We start from the raw sequence: 25,118 nt of genomic DNA, 5'->3' as shown, positions 1-25,118 counted from the left end.
ATTCTCTCAGCACAGCCCTTGTATCTTACTAGCACTAAATAAACTTCAGTCATTATTATTTGCTGTTATTACTGTGAATATAACTATTATGTCATATGTGATTGGTTGGCCAAGAAACCAAGAATTGAACCCATCCAAGGGGAAGAGGTGCCAGCCCAGTATAGCCCTGGGTCATGCCTGTGTTCACAGGAGCAGGAAGGGGGTGTAAGTAGAGCTTGGGTAGTATCTTTCTAAAATCTTGACCTCATTGGATCACTCGATGAAGCCCTGGGACAGTTCATGCCTCCTGACTGGAAGGTATAACTTCTGCTGGAGAGACTCATCCCTCCATCCTATTCCAGGGTGTCTTCTGGGACTCCCCATATGTGCAGACATAGAAACCCTCTTCCCCCTGATTTGGGCCTCTGCTGATCTCTGCAGATGGGTGCGGGTGATTAAAGAGGTAGGGCCCAAAGGGAGAGGGAGAGGACCCATTTTAAAAGGTCCAGCGAGCACAGACATGCCACCTGGAATCCCAGGCTCCCTGAGCCCAGCAAGTGTGAGTCACCCCCACAGTCCTTCACCTGTGCATTGCAACACAGCTGACAGAAACTCCACAGCCTTCTAGGAGGCAGGCAGACAAGTATACACAGAGAAGTGTGCCATCCTTTGGGCTGCAGTAAGCTTTGCAGTTACAAAAACTCATTTTTTTTTTTTTTTTTTGCAATTACAGTTGACATCAAATGGCTTTCCTGTTATCAACAACCTCTGTGAAGTGGTTGGGCACCCAAACTCTGCTCTCACCTCAAATCCCAGCACTAGCTCTATCACCTACTAGCTATGCAGTGTGAGTAGCTTATTTATTCTTCAGTTTCTCATCTATAAAATGGGAATAATGCAACTGTCTAATTCATGTGGTTGTTGTAAGGATTGAATGAGACAATGCATGTAAAGGCTTAGCATAATACCTACCACATGCATTGTATTGAGCACCCACTATGTGCCAGACACTGTAGTAGGCACTGGAGTTTCAGCAGTGAACAGGGCAAAGTCTTCACAAAGTTTACACTCCAGAGGAAGGGGAGAGGAACAACATTAGAAAAGTATCAAAAAGTAATGAGGACTTTGAAGAGAACAAAAATCAAGTGGTATAATACAGAACAGTAGAATGTTTAGCACAGGTGACTGGAGAGAGTAGCTGCAAGGAGGTGGTTTTTTATTTGTCAGGAACCTGTGGGCTCCCCCAACACAGCCTGTAATGAGAAACCAACCTCTGACAGTTCTCAAACCCAATAGGTCCTCTCCATAGACCTGAGCCCACTCTAACACAGCTCCTTTGGATTCTGGCTTTACCCTGAAAACCTCCATGAAATTGGCAGGAGTAGCTGAAACTCCGCCTTTCCCAGAGAGAGAAAGGAGTGGGCCAAGGTGAGGCTCCTAGGAAGACAGAGCAAAGAGATAATCTGCCAAAAAGGGAAGGGGGGGTGGTGGTGCAGAAAGAAAGACTTAAAAACATATATATACCAAGATCTTTAACTTAGATTTAATTTCGAATTCATCCTGGAGGAAGCTCTGAAAAAAGCTCAAGCACTTTCCTGTTTGAGTTTGTGAATCTACTGGGTTTACTAACCTTGCTCTTTATAAGAGGCAACTCACAGCAATTATCCCACGATTACTTAGTCTAACAGGCATCTTATTTCTTCCATGTTCCAAATGTAGAACATAGCACTTGGTGTTTGTGAAATGACCAGCTAACTAAGGCTTCAGAGGTGGCCAACTTCAACCTGTCCATCCCTTCCATGCTGGCTAGAGAGGTATGTGGTTTGTCCACATCTCATTCCAGATGGGTATCACGCTAAGGAAAAGGCTGGCCCCTCATATAACCCCTAGATTGTAAACTCCTGAGCAGTGACCCTAAATTTTTCGCTTATTTCCCCAGAATTCAAAGCAGAGCGTGGCACAAAGGAGGGGTTCAGTGAATGTTGAACTGAGGCCACTGACTTCAGCTCAAGGGGCAGCCAAACTTGGAGTGAGATGACTATAAAGATTCAGATTTGGGCTTGACATTCACTTGCCCTTGAGCAAGTCACTGTACCATTTTCCTCACCTGTAAAGTGCATGTTGGGGAGGAGGGGCTCCCCAATAAGTGAGGGCAAATAATAATATCTACCATATTGAGTTACTGTGAGAATCAAGAGAAATTACTTGAATAACTGAAAAAGATTATTCAGAAATAAGATCTCAAGAGGAAAGCTCTGAATAAAAGACAGGGAACTTATACAGAGAGCCAGCTGGGGAAGATTTGCTTCCTCATTTGAGAATCCTCAGTGTCCATGAACAGTTTGATGCTGGGGCAGGGAGGGGGGTCGGGCAAAAGAATTTGGGGAGAGTATTCCCAGGTATCCAGGATGTTAATTAGAAACAGGAATCCAGATTTTCTATAAGCCAAGTATCTGTTTGTCCCTGTACTTTTCCTCTAGCTATCTTGCTTCTTTCCAAGATTTTTTTTCTCCTTCTCTCCTCCCTCATCTCCACCCCCCCCCCCCGCCCACCTCAGCGAGCAAGGAATTGGCCAGCTCCACCCAGTTGGTGCTGTGGCTCCACCCCTACGAGGCAAGCCAAGAGTTAACAGCTGCACCTGTTGAGGTATACCTGCTGTTGCCGGCACCTGTCCTCACAGCCAATCAGCGTGTTGCCGGGAACCTACCTGTCAGCAAAATCCCGACACCCAAATCTCAAGATAAATCAAACACTTCCCTGGGCAGGGAATGTCTGTGTCAGGCAAGAATTAGAGACAAGCGGTCAGTAGAGCGTCGGTGCCGGTCGTTGGAGCCTGGGAGCCTGGGAGCAGGAAGATGTCGAATGAACTTGAGTGAGTAAACATTGGTGAATATCTGGCACTCTCTGAGCATGGAGGCTGGATGGGGTTTCCAGGAGGGGGAAGAGCAGGGAGGCCGGCGCCAGGATTCACAGAGCAATTTGTAAGGGTAAATGAATGGGCTGACGAGCTCACCTTGGCGTGTCGAGGCAGGCCCTGGTCTCAGGCTAGAGCTGAGTGTTTCCCTGGGAAAATAATTTCTCTCTTTTTTCTGCTGTACAGTTTCGAGCCAGGGAGGGAAACGCGGGACTGAAACTGAAAAGGTTTTCAGCACCACTTTCTGACTCTCTGAAGGGGCTGCTGAAATCAGAGCCACCCCCATTCCAATCAAGAGTTTCTATCTTCTCACCCCTTTGAGGGGGTTCTAAGAGCTGTCTTAGGTAAAACGTTCAGTTTCTCTAAAGGAATTTGTTTGCTAGGCTGAACAATCCCAAGCAAAAAGGCAACAATATAGTGGTTAAATGTGCACAGTCAAGTCAGCTTGACCTAGGTTTAAATTCTGGCTCTGCCACTCTACAGGCTATGTGACTTTGAACAAATCACTCAACTTTTCTGAGCTTTATTTCCTCACCTGGAAAATGGGTATAAGAGTGCTTTGTAGGATTCTTGAGGCAGGTGAAGTGTGACAAAGGTTGTAAATGCTTAGTGCAGAGTCAGGGTCTTAAGATGCAATCAATAAAATGTTTTATTTAGAGGCAGTTCTAAGGCTGGGGATGATGAAAAGTGGTTTTCAGTGAGGTCACCTCTGTTGCCTGGCAGGATGCAGGTGCCTTCTTGCCCATATCTGGGATTTAGCATCTCAATTGGCTATTGCTGACCTTCACCATGGATCTTCTGCTTAAGGTCCTAACCCTCAGAGATGATAGGGGTGAGGGCTTTTGGGTTGCTTTAGCTTGAGTTCTGGTAGCTAGCAGGAGAAATTAGGCCTCTAAACACAACTCTCCACCTCTTGCCACCCTGAGGGGTGAGTGGACAGAGAAGAGTTGAACAATCTTTCTATTACTCAAGAGATTGTTTTCACCACTTGAAAACCTACAGTTGGTAGGTGGGTCTTGACTGCAGACAAGATTCCATGATACTAGCTAGCTCTTGAGTTCTTCTGGGTCGGCCAACGATTTCACAGTACAATCACTGAGATTTACAGGCATCAGATTTCTCTTGAATGAAGTCCCTGGCTGACATAATACGAGTAAGCACAAAAGCTTTGGAGCCCTTGGGTTCAAGTCCAGCTCTGTCCCTCATTAGCTGTGTGACCTTGAGCAAGTCACTTCACCTCTCTGAGTCTCAGTTTTCTTCTCATTTGTAAATTGTGGCCAATAGTGGTACCCACCTCATGTAGTTGTTGGGGGTTCAATGAGATAAGAGCTTTAGATAAGTGCTTGAATTAAAGTCTGGTAAGGATCAAGCTGATAACACTGTTACTTCATATGCAAATAACCAATCAATGAGCATTTCCAAATCTTTTTTTCTTCACTTTTATTGTGGTGAAAACATACACAAGGCATTCACCAACATAGCTTCCACATTTCATTTCCAAACCTTTTGCTATCTATTTTTCCATACTTTGACACCCCCTCCCACACACACACACCCCAAAAAAGAAAAAAAGCTTATGTGATGTGTCTCCGTCTCACTCAGATCTGCCGGGTTAACATTGCAGAGGCTTCAGATAGAATCTATTAATTGCTGTCCCTTAGTGTGTAAGTGTCCAGAAGCTGGGTTACTTGAACAGAAAGATTTCCTGCTTTCTCCTCCTTAATGACTTGGATTTTAAAGTCAGTTGAGGCTTCTCTGTGGATCTTTCTTTAAAGGCAAGATAATTTCAAGGAAAATCTGAGTATAGGGTGGAATGAAGGGAGCCTGCGCCTGCTGAGTAATTGCAGGCAGCCTTTGAAGGTACCTTTTGAGATTACAATGGCAGCGCCTCAGTGCCTGGGGGCTCAGCTGCCCCTACTGAAAAGGGGGCACCAAATGCTTTGCTTCCAAGTTCTTGAGCTGCTGCTGCTGCTGCTGTGGTCAAATCCTTGCCACCATATTCCTCCCCAAAATGCCCAGGGTTAAGAGAACTTGTCCTGGAGTAAATCTCGAGCTCTGAGATACTGACCAACTCTCACCAATCTTCAGTGTTGTGAGAAAAAAACGGACTTGAATCTTACTCTAAATTCTGCCACTTACCAGCTATAGGATCATGGTGAATTGGTCCTTTTCTTGACCCTCAGTTTTCTCACTGTAAATTGAGGACTACCAACACCTACCTGGCAGAGGAAAGAGTGAACTACCTGGCCCAGGCTAGGAGCTCCAGAAACGTGGGCCTGATTACTAGGCCTCGGGTGGAAGGCAGCACTTCGTCGAAGGCCAGATCCTGAGGAGATGGAGGCCAAGACGCTGTAGACAGAAACCAGCTCGAGGCAGCTGACAGGTGGTGAAGGCATGGGCCTTTCATGTGGTCTCGGCCAGAGCCGGGAGCGACGCCAACCCAAGGCCTCCCCAAGCAGCTCAGGGTGCCTCCTGCCAGCAGCCTTCAGCTGCCCCTGGGCTAGGGCCACTGCAAGGAATCCTGGGGCACAGGAAGTCACTGTCTGACGTCCTCCTCTCTCCTGAAAGCGATTGGCAACCAAGTGCTGCCTGCGGGGCAGCGCCTGCGTGTGCTGTAAGGATGCAGAGGCAGCTGTTTTATCCCTGATGCTGTCAGGCTCAAGAGCACGAATCCGCTTTACCTCCTGGCCACTTTGAAATTCTAACTGCAACATGCTCAGAGGGCCTACTGCATGTCATGTGCACCGATAGTGTCTCATTCCCCTCAGGAGCATCCCTGCGAGGTAGACATCGTGTATAACCTAGGAAACGAATGTTCAGTGAGAGTATTTGACTTGGCCTATCCTATAGAGGCGTGAGAGAGTGAAGTTAGGAAGAAGCATCAGGCTACCCCTCCACAAGTTTGTTCCTTCTGCAGCCTGGGTCCCTACCGGTTCTCTGGAATCTTCTTCCTCTCCAACACCCTGCAGAGATGACACCGAGGGATGGGGAGGCAAGGGACTAGAAACTGTCGCAGGCAGCGACTGCGGGCCTCGCTTACAGTCTATCTGATCTGCGGGAGCACAGGCTCCAGACTGCCTGGAGCGCTGAAAGAGTTAATCAGGAACGCCTCCCCGCTGTGGTTTTGTGGTCGAAACCATGATTGCCAGGAGCAAATTTTTGTCGTGCACGAGGTGTGTTATTAAAAGTAGAGTTACGCTGCTGGTGAATGAAAAGTTAAAAGCCCTCATTATTAAGCTCCGGCTGTAAAACTGGTGGACTGGGTGGAGAGGCTGCGAGGCAACGCTAACGGCAGCGGCCCCGGCCCTGGTGTCCAGGGCTCCTGCAGCTCTGCGGTCTCCTGCTCTGGGCCAGTGAGGGGCCCCAGAGCCTGGAAGGGGGCAGGCGTCTAGGTCCACACAGCGACAGGGCGTTCAGTCCCAGCAGTGTATGGCCAGAGCGACGCTGGTCCTCAGAGGTCCCACGCTGAGGAAGAGGAGGAGAGAGGAAGGGCAGCAGGGAGCCACAAATGGGATCTTCCAAGCTCTTTTTTTTTGTTAGAACTAAAATAACAGCCAAGCATTTACTGAGCACCGACTCTACACCAGGCACTGCGTCCAGCGCTTGATAAATACGAGCTTTCCTTTAAGCCTCACTTCAATGAGTTATGGAAGTGTAATGGCAGTTTTGCAGAGAAAAGGACTGAGACTTGGCTCCGGCTTACCCAAGGTCTTACAGCCAGCCGATGTAGAATCTTAACGGAGGGGCACGAGCTCTGGTAGCATAGTGGCTAAGGCACTTGACTGCTAACCAGAAGGCTGGCGGTTCAAACCCACCAGCCACTCCTCGGAAGAAAGGTTGGGCAATCCTATTTCCGTAGTGATACTGCCTTGGAAACCCAAGGAGGGGTTGCTATGAGTCGGGGCCGACTCGACGGCATATAACAACAACAACAACAGAGCAAGTGCACCACACCCAGAATGCCACCCTGCCTCCTACCTGCATGGACTGGAAGGAGATAGGCCACACTGTTAAGTGGTTGTCTCTAAGTGGTGGAATGTTAGGGAATTCTATTCTCTGCTGCCTATTTTTCCCGTATGTTCCACATTTTGTATATTTGTTGTAATTTCAGATGGGGTTGGGGAAGGAGAGCCAGAGGAGAGGTAGTCATTATTTTTAAGAGAGAGTCTATTGAGTTGCCTAGAACAGTGTTCTCAAAGTGTGGTCCCTGGACCAGCATCATCATCATCACCTGGGAACTTGTTACAGATGCAAATTCCCAGCCCCACCTCAGACTTTCTGAATCAGAAACTCTGGGGGTGGAGCTCAGCCCCATATGTGTTTTAACAGGCCCTCCAGGTGATTCGGGTGTATATTCAAGTTTAAAAACGACTGGCCTAGAAGACCAGGCCTAGGATTGGGAGCCTGGAAGCTCAGTGTAGTTTCAGAGTCAGCGGGCTAAGAGCTTTACTCCGGGCCACACCAAGTATTTGATGCCCAGCTTTGTCACATATGGACTGAGCATTAATGATGTACATTGTTGTTTGTTGTTATGTGCCGTCGAGTTGGACCTGACTCATAGCGACCCCTCCTTGGGTTTCCGAGGCAGTATCACTACGGAAGTAGATTGTCCAACCTTCCTTCTGAGGAGTAGCTGGTGGGTTTGAACCTCCAGCCTTCTGGTTAGCAGTCAAGTACCTTAGGCACTATGCTACCAGAGCTCCTGATGTGTACATTGGGTAGTAACAAACACCAAGGTGTGAGGTGAGAGTAACTCTGCCTATGAGTTAAGGTTATATGTCAGCTCTGCTGGACCATGATTCTTGATGGTATGACAGGTATGTAATGTGATTTGGCAGTTATATAATGTAGTTGTCCTCCATTTTGTGATCCGATGTGGTCAACCTCCATTGTTGCATAATACCAATTTTTGCATAATGACCTGGTTTTTGGAACCTAACCATATTAATATGTGAGGAGTAGATGTAATAACATCTGTTTCACAGGACATGTCTGAGGATGAAAAGGCACAGAGCTTACTGTATTTGGTAACTTAATTCCTTTTCCTTGCCTCCTCTTCCCTCAGCTTTCCCATTATAAAATGGGGCAAATAATCCTGGCTGGCTGCCTCCCATTCTATATTCCTTTTTGCCTCCTAAAAAGTTCAGAGAAAATGATCTAGTGAAAGTCCTGAAGGGAAATCGTCTTGTTGGAATTAGGTGTTATTTCACCCAGAAGATCAGTAAGAATTGGACACTTCTTGAGGGCAGGGACAGTGTGATATTGACCTCTTATGTCCTCATTGCCCAGCACAGGGCTTGTCACAGAGTAACCTTCAGGAAATGTTTGTTGAATGAATCAGTGAGTGAGTGAATGAAGGGATGTGGCGCCCTGAGTTTAGAGGTGCATTGCAGTGCTTATCAGTTAAACAATAGAAGGAAGGGACCCAAAAATTGGATAGGAAACCAAGAGAAGGAAAATATAGCATAAAGGAAAAATTACCATAGAGGGAAGGTTTTTCTCAAAGGGGAGAAAGTGAGTTTCTGGTGTAATTAGAAAATGGCACATAATTAATTTACATGCAACCGGGATTGTTGGCTGGAGCCTGACTGCCCTCAACTTGCCCACCTGGATCCAGATGACGAAGTTGGCTGTGCTTGCCCCTCTTATCTGGGAATCTCTAAGCATCAGGTCTGCTGCTGCCTGATGGGAAGAGATGCCCCATTTTACAGGCAGGAGAAAGTAAGGCTATGCGTTGCCATGTACTTTGCTGTATGCTTTACTGATACAAAGTGAGTATTAGTAATAATGATATAGTTCACATTATGATATGCTAGCACTGTGCTGAACACTTCACCTCTATTATCTCATTCCATCTTATAACAGTAATATCTCACAAAGCTGTAAACATTCAGTAAGACAGTGACTGTAAATTGTTTAGCCAACACCTGGTAATTGGTAAGCCCTCAGTGAACAGTAGCTATCATAATAATCCTGTGAGGTTAGTACTTTCATCTTCCATATTTTATAGGTAAGAAAACTGAGGCACAGATGTCAAGCTACTTGCTTAAAGTCACACAGATAGTAAGTGGCAGAGCTGGAACTGGAACCCAGGTCTGTGTGGCTATAGGATCCACTCTGGTAACCATGCGTTTGTACTGCTTCATTTAAACTGCAACCACCACGTAGGTTCTGCTGTTTCCGCATTGAGGTCCTCAAATAAGTCCCCTCACCCATGTGACAAGGCACATTTTACAAGCTGTGCATTCAGAAAACCAGATGTGCCACTGGCAGACTCAAGAACACTACAGTGCCCCAGGGAACATCTTGTGTGGTGGTTGTTGTTGCTGTTATGTGCTGTCGAGTCGGACCCGACTCATAGCAACCCGTCCTTAGGTTTCCGAGGCAGTATCACTACGGAAGTAGATTGCCCCATCTTCTTTCCAAGGAGTGGCTGGTGGGTTTGAACCACCAGCCTTCTGGTTAGCAGTCAAGTGCCTTAGGCACTATGCCACCAGAGCTCCCATCTTGTGTGGGGCTTACGGCAAATGATTCCTCTGTAAGCAATGTGTCAGGGCTTCCCTATGGGTAATTAGTGAGTGTGATTGATCACTGTTGATGAGGCTGGGTGGCTCATAGCAAGGTTTGGCAAGCCATTGACTGGGTGTATCTGGGTGTCAACACCCAGCTCAAGGGGCCCCTGGAACTCTTCCTCCTTAGGCTGCAGGGCAGAGGGGCCCAGCTTACTGACATCTACCCTGTGCTGGGCACCTCCCTAGGAGGAAGTTGAGGCTACACCCTTGGTGGTGAGTTTTCTTCCACCTTATGTAAAATTAAGTAAAAACCCTTACTTTCCTGTCTTTGGATTATTGAGATGTCTGTCAGGTGAGGCAGTGGTTGAACTAAGCAAGAGATAGGAAGATTGGAGGCTAGAGTTCCAATCCTGTTACATGCTGCCTGTCTTTAGGCAAGTCACGTCTCCTCTCTGGAGTGAGATTTCTAAGGTCTCTTCACTCCCTAAATTGCTAGTATTCTAAGAGAAGGAATGATGCTAAAAGGCTTCAGCTAATGACTGAGACAGTATGAGTTTCATTGGGAGTTTTAAGTGGCTCAACCAGAAAGCAGAGGGTGTTTTGAGTCAGAAAGGACTTGTTGGGATGAAACTACTTCCTCCATCCTGATGCCCAAAGTGATGCACATTGGAGTCAGGAGCCTAAGAGGTTGACTGGTCATGGAGCAGCTGGTACCACACCCCTCCCATGCTACGGGCCCAGAGTGAACTCCGGGAAAGGTCTTACCCACCCTAGAAGCCCTGGGCAGTTTGTACAACTCTACAGGCTAGGGAGGCCTCAGAAAATGAGGCTGATAAGGAACTCTGAGCTCCTCTCTCTTGATTATATATCCAGTTCTCTCCCAAATGGAGGAGAAGGCAGACTGAGGAGGCTCTAAGGAGGCAGCCTTGTGAAGGTTCTAGGCGTGACACAGTGAGGTACAAGCTGAGTGGCCTTGGGCTCTCTCTGTGGCTCAGTTTTTCCTGCTATCAAATGGGGAGAGTCATACCTTCCCTCCCTACCTGCAAGGGTATTGTGGGATCAGACGTGGTGACGGATGTATGAGAAGCATTTTAAAAGTACAACACTCTATGCAAATGTGAGTGATTATCAAATCTGGGACTTAAGTTTCCTCCTCAGTGGGCTGGTCTCCTTGAAACAAGGTGACATATGCAAAGCACCTGCCTCACACCTGGCACATAGTAGGCGGACAGGCTCTGGGAACTGTTGCAGGCTTATGCCTGTAATGGTACCTTCCCTCTCACCTGGAATGTCCAAGGTCCTCCCCACCCATCTCTATTCTCACTCTTCCCTGCCACCCCTCTTCTCAGTCAGCATCTGGCCACTCTCCAGAATTCAGCCAGGTCAAAGGTCCTCTTGATGCTTTTCCTTCATAGCTTTCTTTGCCTATTTGATATCGACTGTTTGTTGTTTTGGGGGTCATGTCTATTTTGCTGCTACTAAAGTGCAGCCTCCATGATAGCAGGGGTGACCTTGTTGTTTTACTCTCCTAGGACAGGATCTGGCTGATAGCAGTTACCTGATAGATAGTTGTTAAAGTGATGGATGATCAGATAGATGGATACCACTCAGTTTTGGGTTATTGTTGTTGTTGTTGTTCCCCTCTCTCCTACATTTCTTCTTAGAAACAAATGGTTTGGTGGAAAAGTGACTAGTCAGAGTCCCCAGGCTGGGTCCCAGGAGGCCCAGCTTTGTAGCTCACTTGGCCGGTCCCCTGGAACAGGTCACTTAATGTCTCTTGTCTATTTCCTGGTCTGTAAAGTAGAGATAATGACACCTCATGTATGTTGGGAGACTCCATGAGATAATGAAAGTGAAAGTCAAGGCAAGGGGTTATTATGCTATCTCTTGTTTTGACACAGAATGTGGTTCACAGATAGGAGGCTCAGGAAGGATGTTACTTTAAGAACCTGAGGCAGTTTCTCCTTAACTCTCATTTGGGGGCTCTGGAGTGATGATGATGGTGATAGTGGCTATTATTTACTGAATGATTACTCTCTGCTAGGCTCTGGACTAAACACTTTTCTTAACCCAATGCACTTAATTCTAACAACTCATGAGATAGGGCCAATGACTAACCCCATCTAAAGTAGCCACCCCCCGTGACTCTCCGTCGCATTACTGTGTTCTAATTTTCTTCGTAACACTTATCAGTTACTAAAATTAACCTGTTTAGCTACTTGTTTACAGTCTGTCTTTTCCAACTAGACTCCATTCTGTGGGAGCAAAGCCTTATCTGCTTTGTTCTTGGCTGCTTCTCCTGTGCCTGGAAGAGTGCCTGACTGACACTAGAAGATACTCAATAGACCCATTTAACAGATGAGGAAATAGGCTCAGAGGGGTTAAATGCCTTACCCAAAGACACACAGTTACCCAGGTCTGTCTAGCTCCAGACCCATGGATTGTAATTCCAATGCTGCTTCCCATAGAGACCTCAGAAAATGGGAATCCCCTGATTTTCCCTCTGTGTCTGGCTCTGTCATCCATGAATAGGGTCCAATCCTTCTTGGACGCCTTTTCTTGTTCATTCTTATACTATCAGCTCCTGGGACAGCTCTGTTCTCTCTTACCCACTGGGTCCTTAACACTCATTTCTAACCTTAAAGGGAGCAGGAAGGCCAAAGTTCTTAGACTTCAGGATTTGGCACGTAAATCAATGACAACCTTTTCTGTAATCAGGATTTTCTAGAGGCCAAATGCTCAGCCTTTGAACATAACGTTGACAGGTAACATGAGTAGGAATGGGACCAGGACACTACTTCCTGGCCAGAGACCCTTGCACTCCTCCTCTTTCTTTTCTCACATAGTCCCTGGTGCCTTGTGTGTGGGGGGAATACCTTTCTGTCTTGCAGCAAAGAATTGGTTCAGTGTACCCATGGGAGGGGAATTTCAAGACTAGGGAAAACATCTAGAAAGGAGACTAGCACATCTTAGAGTGCTGGTCCAGGTTCAAGTTGAACTTCTCCCATTTGCCAGATAAGTTACCATGAGTAAGTGATTATCACCTATTTGGGTCTCAATTTTCCTTTCTGGAAAAGAGGATCGTAATACTTCTCTCTTAGGGCTGTTGTGAAGAGTAGATACGATGACAGAGAAAACCAGTTGGCTCACTCTCTGCCTGTGTTAAAAGCTTAATGAATGGTATTAGACTTGGGATCCCAGCAGGATGAACTAGAGACCCCTGTAGTCCAGAAAATCTCTCAGGTGAACAACATTGCCTGTGCTCTCATTTCTGGTGTGATTTCATCTTTGTCTTCTAAAATTTAAATTTTTTAAGAGGGAACCGTAACAGCTCATCAAAGCTGATAAGGATCACTATCAGCAAATGGGTGAGCCAGGCCTAGCTCTGCCACTGACCTGCTGCATGACCACGTCTTGTGCCTCTTTGCAGCCTCTCAATGTCTAGTTCCAGGCTGGGCACTGGAGCACAAAAATGGTTTGCACTTACTATCCCTGTGCCGGGATAGTAAGCATTTTTGATGCATTGATGCGTTTAATCCTCACAATAATTGTTTTATAAGACCCATTTTACAAATGAAGAGCAGTGCCAAGCTTGGGGGGTTCCAGTTGATGCGAGGGTTGGGGTCCACCAGGTATTTCCCTGCTTCCCTGGTGCCTCTTTGGTTTGGGAGTTTCCTTTGGCCCAAGGCTCGGCTGGTTATGGGGTGAGGCTGGCCTCCCTGGGCTTGCTCAGTGATTTCCTCTAACCCCAGGCCCAGAAGGCAGTTAGGAGGGGCCTCTTCTCACTTCTGTGTCTCCAGGCTCCTTGATTTATAGCCCCAGAAACTGGAGGTGTGCATCCTTTTCTGCACCCCTGCTGCAAGAAGTTTCTGTCATTTCTCTTTCCTGCATGACAGCTCCTTCTCCCTCCCTCTTCCTTCTTCTCAGAGCCCAACCCCTGTGCCTGAGGCCCAGTGGATAGGAGACACTGTGGACTGGATGAAGCCCCGGGAGAGCTGTTCCCAGCGCCTGCCTGGGTGTGGCTTGGCTACCGTTCCCACTCTGGGTCTGGGAATGTAGCATGAACTGCTGGGCAGCAGAAAGGCACTTCTTGTGGTGTGATTTGTAAAAGTCTTTGCCCACTGGTGTGCCACAGTGCCTGAAATTCTACCACCAAGGCTTTATTCTTCTGTGGCAAGGGTTGCCCTCCTGCATTATTGCTTGGCAAACTCGGGTTTAAATCCTGGCTGTGTCATGTACTAGAAAATGTACATTTTCTTATCCTCTCCAAGTCTTAGCCTTTTCATCTATAAAATGAAGCAGATGATCCTTACATTATAACCAGTTGCCACCAAGTTGATTCTAGCTCATGGTGACCCCACGTGTGTCAGAGTAGAACTGTGCTCCACAGGGTTTTCGACGGCTGATTCTTCTAAAGTAGATCACTAGGCTATTCTTCCAAGTGCCTCTGTGTGGACTCAGATCTCCAACCTTTTGGTTAGCAGCTGGGCACAATACTCAGGGACTCCTGCCTAACCTGTAGTGTCCTTTAAAGGAATAGAGCTAATGAATGGAGAGTGTTCATCTATATTATAGTAAATAGCAGCTGGCTTTTTTCCTATGTCCCTAATATAGGTGAGTTCGTCTCTCAGGCCTATCTGGAAAGGGAGGTGTCAGGGCACCAGGTGACCAGGCACTGTCCACTTCATCTCTGGGGCTTTCTGCCTGGCCACCCTGTCCGGCCATTCCCATCTTTTTATCTACCACTCGCTCTTATACAAGGAACTCTGATGGTGTTGTGGTTAAGGCTGCTAACCAAAAAAGTCAGTGGTTCAAACCCACAAGCTGCTTCACAAGATAAAGATGTGGCAGTCTGCTTCCTTAAAATTTACAATCTTGGAAACCCTATGGGGCAATTCTCTGACCTGTAGGGTTACTCTGAGTCTAAATCAACTTTGGCACTGGTCCAAAAAAAAAAAAAAATCTACCAAATTCACTGCTATTGGGTCGGATCCAACTCACAGCGACCCCTCCTTGGGTTTTCAAGGTGGTTTCACTACAGAAGTAGATTGCCCAGTCTTCCCTTTGAGGAGTGGCTGGTGGGTCTGAACTGCCAGCCTTCTGTTTAGCAGTCATATGCCTTAGGCACTATGCCACCAGACCAAACCAAACCAAACTTACTGCCATTGAGTCGGATCTGACTCATAGCGACCCCTCCTTGGGTTTCTGAGGCAGTATCACTACGGAAGTAGATTGCCCAACCTTCCTTCTGAGGAGTGGCCGGTGGGTTTGAATCGCCATTCTTCTGGTTAGCAGTCAAATGCCTTAGGCACTATGCTACCAGAGCTCCCGAGGGTACCTCAAAAAAACTAGGTATTATTCTTATCATCGTTGTCATTCATTATGCTCACATTCCTGCCTTCCCCTTTCTGAATATTTCTTAAGGAAATGTTTGTCTCCTCCAAAAAGCCTTCCATGATCTCTTTCCTTTGAGCCCATAGGGCTTGTCTCTCAGGGCACATGCCTTGTCCACACTTCTCAGAGCAGTACCCAGGTTCTGACTGCCTCTGTGTGCCCTGTAGCATTGAACTCTGATTCCTGGCACCTGAGTAGTTACTTCAGGTACTCCACAATAAATGTCGATCTTCAATGCCATTTCCCAAAAGCAGGTTCTGCCTAAAGGCTTTCTTGCCCTGGCTCTCTCTGCCACTTGCCATGTTTTCTTCTTGACTAGAAATGATCCACAGCCTTCTGTGTCTTTCACGGTCTTAAAGACTACTTCAGTAGAACTCATGCTGGGTTATCTAGAACTTTCATGCTTTGCAGCTTGTTAGTACCACTGTCAATCCCCATTCTTGTTACAGTAATTCTCCTTGAATAGGTATCTACTATGGACACATTTCATTGACTCCTCTCTGCACCCTTGTTGGTAGGAATTATGATCCCCATGTTACAGATGAGGGAACCAAGGCCCCAGGTCTACAGCTTCTAAACAGCAACATTTGTTACTGAGCTGGAGCAGGCCAACTCCAGAGTTTGTCATTCCACTCCCCCAAGCCATGCAATGGTGACATGAAAAGTGGTTTCAGGTTTTCAGGGCTGATAACTCACTGGGTATTCGTGGACCCTTCTCTTGGACGACCTGAGTTTGACCCTCTTTACTTGCCTTCCAGCTTTAGGTCTGTGCGGCTGCTAAAGAACGATTCAGTCAACTTCCAGAAATTCCCCTACACTAATGAGGATGAAGCCTGGAAGACCTACCTGGAAAACCCTTTGACGGCTGCCACGAAGGCCATGATGAGGGTTAATGGGGATGATGACAGTGTTGCTGCCCTGAGCTTCCTGTACGATTACTATATGGTATGTTCGCCACCTGTGGGCATGCCCCCTAGACTAAAGGTGTGTCTTCCCTTTCAGGCCTCAACACTCGGAAGCCCATTGTGATCATTCCCAATCCCTTACCACATTCTTCCTCACCTCTGAGCCTCTGCACATGCTATTCCCTCTGCTTAGCATCTCCCCCCGCCCCGCCCCCACTTCCTTCCCCTGGTTTAACACTACTTTCAGCTTTGAGTCTTAGCCTAAGTAGCATCTCGTTCATTCACTGAGATGGAGAAGGCCTTCTGGGGTCACCCATTTTGTGCCTTCTTCCAGCACCCTCAGCATCCACCATCATCATCTTTGACTCTGTTCTTAGATATTTGCCATTTTCAGACATCTCTCCATTTACCCACGAGACTGAGCTCTTAAAGAACATGGTCATTACTGAGCTCCAACATGCTCATACTGCCTGCCATACAGTGCTGAATGTGTATGGGTTGAATGGATGAAAGCATAACTCCCTCCCTGCCTCAGCAAGCACACTCCATCACAGCACCATCTCCAGCCTGCCACCTTCTTTCTGCCCCCGTCCCATGGACCATACCAGTTTCCTCATCACCCCCACCATCCAGTCCAACTCCACCACCTGGACACACCTACTCTTCTCAAGGCCGTCCTGCCACATCATTCTCTTACTCCTGAATATCTTACTGTCCTTCCCACCCAACCACCACTATATCCATTGTAATACCTCCGGACAGACTGCCTTTTATTGTTCTCTAATTGTTTCCAGGGCTTTGGCCTTGACTCCAGGAGACTGTTAGGAGTTAAGTTAGGTCATCCCATGTCTGATAAGTGGAGTTTGAACCAATCGGCAGTCACAAACAAAATACACATGACATCATCCCTCCTAGTTTTAGTACTCATGCCAGACATTGCTAATGGATTACAGCCTACATTCCCACCAAAGGCATATGAGGCTGCAGAATCTTTTTCAACCCAGTGCTACCTATCTATCTGAATTGTCACAAGAGAGCAAACTTTCTTGCCATCTCTGGGCTGGATGATTGCTCCAAGAGACTCTCCCAGATTTGGAGATGAAGAGACATGAATGATCATTTGAGATAACTAGCTCTGAACTTGAAGATTTAAAGCCACCTTGGAAATAAGCCCTCAAACTTACTAGCCCAAGACATATTTTATCCATCCTGTCATAAGGAAGAAGGCAAATTCTCTGCCATGGGGGGTTCCAGATAGAAGGCCCCAAAGTACCTTTCTGGCTTTGGTTCTCTTTGGTGTGGTCATCCCATTCCATCTCCTCCCCAGCAGATTCAACTTCCTGATAGCATTGGGCCCAGGCCAGTGGAAGAGGAATTTGAATTGGCTGCCTAAGCATTGGGGCTGTGGTGGGAGCCAGATTTCTGGGTTGGGGTTAAAACCCCAGCCAGGGATTGATGGCTTGAAATTGGACACAAAATAAAGTCCAATACTGTCTTTTCCCTGGGCAAGAGTTCATACCTTGGGCCAGGAAGGTGAGGACAGACTCTGAAGGTGACACCTGTGGTATTTTAGTGAAATAGAGTGTGCTGGTAAGATACATATCCATTTCCTCCTGCCCTGTCCCTACTCGAGGCAGTCTGGGAGCACTCTGGATTCAGAGGCAACCCTGTGGATAGAAGACACAGTCTGATGGTATAGAAGGAGCACCAAGTTGGGAGTTAGATCCTGCCATAGACTGGCAGTGTGGCTTTGGACAATATAAGCTCAAAGGGACAGTTGACTGTTTCTTACTGAATGCTAGGCACTGTGCCAGGCACCTTCCCTCATTCTTTCCCATGGGGTATGATTAGAGCCCAGGTTTTACAGTCACCAGGCTGGATTGGAGCCCTAGTTCTGGCTTTATTAGCTGTAGGGACAAATGACTTAGATGCTCTAAGATATAAAAACATAATTAGAATCATGAAAGGTAACATTTATATAGTGCTTCCCGTGTACCAGGTACTGTTCTGAGTACACAAAACAACCCCTGAGGTTGGTATTCTTATTTTCTGTGTTTTTACAAAAGAGGACAATAAGGTACAGAGAAGTTGAAGGATTTTCTCAAGATCACATAGCCAAAATGTGGCAGATTTAGAAATTGAACTCAAGAAGTCTGGGTTTAGAGTCCATGCTCCTAATTACTAAGACAATAGAGCCTCTTTGGTCCTCAGTTTCCCCATCCATATAGTGGGGTAACATTAGTAACTATGTCAGAGTGGTTTTGAGGCCTAAATAAGTACATACAGAAGGCACAGAGTACCAAGTCTAGTACACAGGAAGTACTCTATTCAAAAACATCAAGTATTTATTTTATTTTTATGACTAAGTCTTCACAATCTTCTTGAAGTAGATGTTGTAATCTCTCGCTCGACATATGAAAAAACTAGGCTCAGCAAGGAGCAGTGATTTATCCAAAGTCACACAGCACTTTTGGGCAGAAAGCTTGACTGCTAATCAGAAGGCTGGTGGTTCAAACCCACCAGCTACTCCTCGAAAGGAAGATGGGGCAATCTACTTCTGTAGTGATACTGCCTAGGAAACCCAAGGAGGGGTCACTATGAGTCGGGTCCGACTCGACAGCACATAACAACAACAACTACAACAACAATTCAGAGCTGCCTGACTTCAAATACCATGCTTTTCACTGCTAAGCTTGCAGTACTTCTTGCCACTCTGGCCTTTCATTTCTCTAAGATGGGATTCAGACTAGATGATGGCTAGAGATCCTGCCAACTCCACAGACTCATAGGTTTCCCCCCAATGACCAGGATCACTCGCTTGCCCTGCCAAGGCCACAGGAGGGGATTGAGGCTCCTAATAGCCAGATGGTAGCCAAGTTGTTGTTGTTAGGTGCCGTTGAATTGGTTCTGACTCATAGTGACTCTGTGTTCTACTGAATGAAACACTGCCCAGTTGTGTGCCATCCTCACAATCATTGCTTTGTTTGAATCCATTGTTGCAGCCACTGTATCAGTCCATCTCATTGAGGGTCTTCCTCTTTTCACTTTACCAAGCGTGATGTCCTTCTCCAGGGACATGGCTCCTGATAATATGTCCAAAGTATATGAGGTGAAGATTCACCATCCTGGTTTCTAACGATCATTCTGGCTATACTTCTTCCAAGACAGAATTGTTTGTTCTTCCAGCAGTCTGTGATACATTCAGTATTATTCACCAAAACCATAATTCACATGCATCAGTTTTTCAGTCTTCCTTATTCATCATCTAGCTTTCACATGCATTTGAGACAATGAAAATACTGTTCTGGTTACTTAGTGCAGCTCATACCACAAAGGGATGGCCTTAACAAACAGGGCTTTATTCTCTCATAATTTGGAGACTTTAAGTCCAATTTCAAAGTGCCAGGCTCTAGGGGCTGTGTGAAAGCCCCTTGACCTTGGGCTTTAGCTCTGCCTCTTGCTCCTGGCCCATTGAAGCTAGAGGCATCTCTTCACTCAGGCAGCTACTGGCTGCTGAGGCTGACAAGCCCAAGGTTGACAAATAAAATGGTACAGTCCCAATGTTACCAAACCACATGGCAGACCATTAATTCAAGTCCATTGTAAGTCCCAAGGTCGGCAAAGCATGGCAGGCTACTGTACAATGACACAGTTACATGCAGGGTTCAAGCATGCCATAAGCTAGAGACCATTCCCCAAGGCTTCTCCTTACATATAAGAAGCAGACCATATCCCTAAGGCAGCTACACAGCTGCTCACAGTAGATTCCACCATGGAGTTGATTACCAGTCTCATCATGGGGAATACTACATCCAGCTGCCCAGCCACTCAACCAGGCCCACCCAGCCAAGTTAACACACAATGTACCCACAACAAATACCACGGCTTGTGTCAGGTGCACCTTAGTCCTTAAAGTGACATCTTTTGCTTTTTAACATTTTAAAGAAATCTTTTGCAGCATATTTGCCCAATGCAATATATTGTTTAATTTCTGGGCTGCTGCTTCCATGAGCATTGATCATGAATTCAAGTAAAATGAAATCCTTAACAACATCAATCTTTTTTCCGTTTATCAAAGTGAAATCTTTGGCAATGTCAATCTTTTCTCCATTTATCATGATGTTGCTCATTGGTCCAGTTGTGAGGATTTTTGTTTTCTTTATGTTGAGGTGTAATCCATACTGAAGGCTGTAGTCTTTGTAGCCAAGAGCCATGCATAAATCGTTCCTTCCTCTCTTTGCAGGGCCCCAAGGAGAAACGGGTACTGTCCTCCAGCACTGGGGGCCGGAATGACCAGGGAAAAAGGTGAGGCTCCCAAACGCCATAATCTCTGCCTCTTGCCCTCCCCCACCTCCAGCCGGGCCTCTTTAACACAGGGCTGACTTACATTATGGCACTGGAGGTGCCAAGCATAGGGCTGTATACTCTAAGGAAAAACATTTTAATATTTTAATATCAGAAGAAAAAAATAAATATGACCCAACCTGGATTATATTTGTCTTTATACCAATACAATTGTGAAGTATATTTTAAAATATTTCTATTTTGTGGAAGAAGGAACCCATGAAGGCAAAAGAGCCCAAGGCCCACAAAGTCATAAGGAGAGGAGCTGCTTCAAAACACACACACACACACACACACACACACATGCCTGAGGCCATATGGGCTGAGTTTACTGAAAACAAACATCAAAGCCTTAGTGGTAGAAAAGCCCTGGAGGTACTTTTTGTGTCCCAGCTCCAAAGACCTCCTTCCTGCAGCCTCCATTGGGGAGGGGCACCCTGGGTAAGGGTCACCTGGGTTCCCATACTTCTTCCCCTCTTCCCCTGGCTCTCGTGGGTGGGTGTGTGTGTGGGCCTCTACTTGGCATCATTGCCTCAGGGCACTGATGTTCCTTTCCTTGAAGAAAGTGGCCCAGGCCATGCTGATGACCAAATAAGCACAGGAAGGACCCTATCCTTCTTTCCGCACTTTCTCCTTCAGGCCAGTCAGGTGACCTCTCAAAAATGACCGCCTAGGGCTTCTGCTTGGAAACCTTCTGAGCTCCTCTCTGCCTGCAGGTAAAGCCAGACTGCTTAGGCAGAGGCATGGCAAGCTGGCCACATAGCACAGTGTGAGAGTACACGTCACCCAGGGCCACTGTCCTCTGCTGCTGGAAACTGGGGACCTTTCTTAAAATTAAAAAACCCCAAATCAAACTCACTGCCGTTGAGTCAGATCCGACTCATAGTGGATCCCTCCTTGGGGTTCTGAGGCAGTATCGCTACGGAAGTAGATTGCCCAGTCTTCTGAGGAGTAGCTGGTAGGTTTGAATCACCACCCTTCTGGTTAGCAGTCAAATGCCTTAGGTACTATGCCACCAGAGATCCCTTCTCAAAATTAATTGTTAAAAATACTAGCTTTTCTGACCACAAAAGCAATACTTACTGTAAAATATTCCAATTCTATAGAAATGTATAAAGTTAAAAGTGAACGTTTCCTATAATCCTATTCCTCTGTCTATCTTAACAGTTTGGGGTTATAACCTTCCAGACTTTTTTTCTCTACATATAGTAACCATATTCAGATACAACCCCCCACCAATGGATTCACTCAATACTGTTGTTTTGAAGTGGGGACATTTTGACTTTGGCTAAGAAATAAACAATTTGAATTTCAGTTTTTTAAATTACCAAGTACTGTAATGGGTAAGGTAGACATCTTTCCCTCAACCCTGAGCCCTACCTAGTTCCATCTTTGACACCTATCTGCTCATCCCTGTAACAGCTTGGCCTGAGGCATTGTGTCAGTGTGATGTCACCTTCCGATCCAGCCAGGGAACCCTCTCCTCAGAGAGGAGCAATGGTCTCACTTAACCCTCCTCTTCCTCCCCAGGTACTACCATAGCATGGAATATGAGACAGACCTCGCCCCACTTGAAAGTCCCACTCACCTCATGAAATTCCTGACAGAGAATGTGTCCGGAACCCCAGAATACCCAGATCTGCTGAAGAAGAACAATCCAATGAGCTTGGAAGGCGCTGTGGCCGCCTCTGGCAAGGCAACTCCCCTCCCCCTAGGCGCCAGCAAGCTAGAACCTAGCTCTGTGGACAGTTACCTGTTGCCCACCAGTGATGTGTATGATAACGCCTCCCTCAACTCCTTGTTTGAGAGCATTCATGGGGCACCACCTACACAGCGCTGGCAGCCAGACAGCACCTTCAAAGACGACCCACAGGAGGTGAGAGCCAGCCCCCACACCCCTCACAGCATCCCTGGATGTGCCTGTGAAGGAGAGAGAGGACAGTGAGGAGGTCAGGGCTTTGGAATATAGGGGAGAAAAATTGCTAGAGCTGAGGCGGGTTGTCATGTACAGTTGTCCATGTTATGCACTAGATAACCAACTAGGTGTATGTGTGGCAGCACTAGGCTGAGGTCCCAGAAGCCTGAACATGGCCATTTATTCTCCTGGAATTGTATTTCTCTGCAGACGCTGCTCTTTCCAGATATCCTGAAAACATCCCCAGAACACCCATGTCCAGAGGACTATCCCAGCCCCAAGAGGTAACTTGGCCCCTCTGGACCGTTGGCTATCTGGGCAGAGGGTTGCAGACAGAGCCCCACACTGTCCCCAGAGCATTATCTATGAATGTTTAGTGCTCAGCGTCCTATTAGAAAACTGGGATTCTGTTGCCCTTAATCTGCCCTGTGGCTTTGTCATCCCTTAGGGGTCTCTCTGGTCATCATTAGGCCCTCATTGTTTAGCAGTGGACCACATAGTTCAACAGTGCCATTAAAGAAAAGTCCCAAAATGTGGAACTGAGGCCCAGGAAAGTAAATCGACCAAGGTCATGGGCAAGTCCATGACAGAGTCTCTTGCCCACTGCCCTCTGGGATACTCCTGCCTGGGAGCCCAGCCTCACTGCCCTTTCCCTCTTCCTTACAGTGACTTTGAGTACACCCTGGGCTCCCCCAAAGCCATCCACATCAAGTCGGGTGAATCACCCATGGCTTACCTCAACAAAGGCCAGTTCTACCCCGTCACCCTGCGGACTCCAGCAGGTGGCAAAGGCCTTGCCTTGTCCTCCAACAAAGTCAAGGTGTGTTGGCCCTGGAGCAGCTTGAGAGGGTGGTGGAATGGGATAAAACACATGTGGTAGTCAGGCCAGCCAGGGTCCTCAGGCAGTGGATGCTGTTGAACCCATTGCCACAAGGTGGAGAAAACGGGCAATAGGGCAAAGTCTGACTCAGACTCTGGGAAGCAGCCTAGCCTAGGTTGACCTGGTCTTTCCTGAGGCTGGGAATGACAGTGACCTACTATCCTTGTAGAGTGTGGTGATGGTCGTCTTCGACAATGAGAAGGTCCCAGTGGAACAGCTGAGGTTCTGGAAGCACTGGCATTCCCGGCAGCCCACGGCCAAGCAGCGGGTCATTGACGTGGGTGAGAGCCGTCCCAACCCCTCTCCCAGTCTACGGAACTGTTAGTGTGGAGATGGAGGGGATGAGAACTGGGCACTACTCCCAGCCCGGCCATTATGGGGTTCCCGGCACATCACTTCCTCTCTCTGTGCTTCAGTCCCCCTATAACAAGAGGCACTTGGATTCCGTGATGCCCACAGGCCCTTCCTGACTCACTGTGGGCCTGCCTTCTCCATCTGCCATGGCAGTTGTTGTTGTTGTTATGTGCCGTCGAGTCAGAGCTGACTCATAGCAACCCCTCCTTGGGTTTCCAAGGCAGTATCACTACAAACGTAGATTGCCCCATCTTCCTTCCGATCTGTCACGGCAGAGCAGTGGTTAAAACCTGCATGGATTGGTGGGATCAGATTCTAAATCTTGACTTTGCCACTTTTTAGCCATGTGACTTTGAGCAATTTATTAAAATTAAATTCACTGTGGGACAAAGTGGAAATACTAGCAATAATTACTTAATAATTCATGTGTTTGTGAATTATTTTTATTATTAAAGCAGTTGTATTTGTTGAGGGCTGACCTTATGCTGGGTGCTGTGCTCAGAGGTTTTCACAGTGGCCCTCTTTATCCTTAGAGCAACCCAGCGGAGATTGGTATTGTGACCCTTCTGCCTTTTCAGATGAGGAAACTGAAGCCCACTAAGAGATGACGTCTCTGTAATCGCATGGCTAGTGACAGAACAGAATTCAAGCCTAGGACTGGTTTTGTGCTATTACAAGGGTGTAGGGTCCCTCATTCAGGCTAAGGGAATGCTAGTATGAAACCTGTGGTCCGTTGGGTGTTGCAAAGAGCTAAGCAGTCAGCAACTAGCTGAAAGGTGGGTGGTTCAAGTCTACCCGAGGCACCTTGGGAGAGAGGGCTGAGGATGTGCTTCCAAAAGGTCACAGCTTGAAAACCCTGGGCAGCAGTTCTTCTCGGCAGCACGAGGGGCCGCAGGAGTGGGAAGTGACTCAGCAGCAACCAACAAGTGTAGAACCACCGTCGCACACAGGATCAGACCTCCTCTCTGTGCCCCTTTTTCCCTACCCCCTCTGACCTCTCCAACCTCCTGCCCGGTCCTGGTCTCCAGGTCAAACACTGTGGCTCTTAGCAGGGATTTGCATTTGTTGACTAGAAGCAGAAGCCTCTTTTCTGTGTTGCTTTGGGATAAACAGGGCCCTGCAGACCCCAGCAGTGTAGATAAATAGGCCCCTGGGGTTCTGGCCTGCCTGCCTGCATCTAGGCATCTGGTGGTTTGGCTGATTGAGCCAAACAAATGCATAAGATAACAGTGCAGGCAGTCGGTGATTTGAAGGGCTTCAGTCCCAGTTCAGCTTTGGGAACTGGGGCCCTCAGGGTCCTCAGGGTCTCTCAGCAGGCAGTGGACAGAAAGGAGGTTTTCTGTATGTGGCACTTTGTTCCTATCTTAGGCCCCCACAAGAGATAGGAGCCACAGGCACCGCTGGGGCTCCAGGTCCTGGCGCTATCACTCTCTTCCTGACTGTGTGGTCTGGGTCCCTTCACATCCCTGAGCCTTAGTTTCTTCAGCTGTCAAATAGAGGGCAACTGCCCTGCCTGCCTCACAGTGATGGTTTCTGCCTCAGGGCCATGTGTACTGTGGGACATGATACAAATAGTAGACTAGTAAATGACTTATCTGGGATACCTGATAACAGAGTGGTTAGGGCATGGATGGGCTCAGGAGCCAATCAGGGCTCCAGTCCTTGCTAGCTCTATGACCTTGGGCCTCATTTTTTAAATGTCTAAGCTGAATATTCATAGCATAGTTGTCAGGATCAGCTGAAGACTTGCCACATTGTAGGTGTTCAACAAATGGTCGCTATGAGTCGGACCTGACTCAATGGCAGTGAGTTTGGTTTTTTGGTTTTCTACTACTACTATTAGGAGCTCTGGTAGTATAGTGGCTAAAGCACTTGACTGCTAACCAGAAGGCTGGCGGTTCAAACCCACCAGCCACTCCTC

The 25,118-nt window shown here is 47.2% G+C and overlaps 1 protein-coding gene across 1 annotated transcript in view; it reads left to right on the top strand.

The window, feature by feature from the left end:
• Positions 1 to 15,564: 15,564 nt before the first annotated feature.
• The window catches only part of GRHL3 (grainyhead like transcription factor 3), a 26,918-nt gene continuing 17,364 nt past the window's right edge, over positions 15,565 to 25,118 (top strand). The window contains exons 1-6 of the mRNA XM_007935732.2: positions 15,565 to 15,744; positions 19,948 to 20,009; positions 21,579 to 21,924; positions 22,174 to 22,247; positions 22,630 to 22,783; positions 23,013 to 23,124. Of these exons, the coding sequence (XP_007933923.2) occupies positions 15,679 to 15,744; positions 19,948 to 20,009; positions 21,579 to 21,924; positions 22,174 to 22,247; positions 22,630 to 22,783; positions 23,013 to 23,124 (814 nt within the window). The 5' untranslated portion in view covers positions 15,565 to 15,678. The remainder of the gene's footprint in view (positions 15,745 to 19,947; positions 20,010 to 21,578; positions 21,925 to 22,173; positions 22,248 to 22,629; positions 22,784 to 23,012; positions 23,125 to 25,118) is intronic.

The sequence above is a fragment of the Orycteropus afer genome, unplaced genomic scaffold (genome assembly GCF_000298275.1).
Source record: "Orycteropus afer afer isolate SDZICR_OR568_19922 unplaced genomic scaffold, OryAfe1.0 scaffold00031, whole genome shotgun sequence".
In the NCBI taxonomy this organism is placed as follows: domain Eukaryota; kingdom Metazoa; phylum Chordata; class Mammalia; order Tubulidentata; family Orycteropodidae; genus Orycteropus; species Orycteropus afer.
The sequence above is the reverse complement of the archived record's forward strand: the minus strand, read 5'-3'. Positions and strand labels throughout refer to the sequence as shown.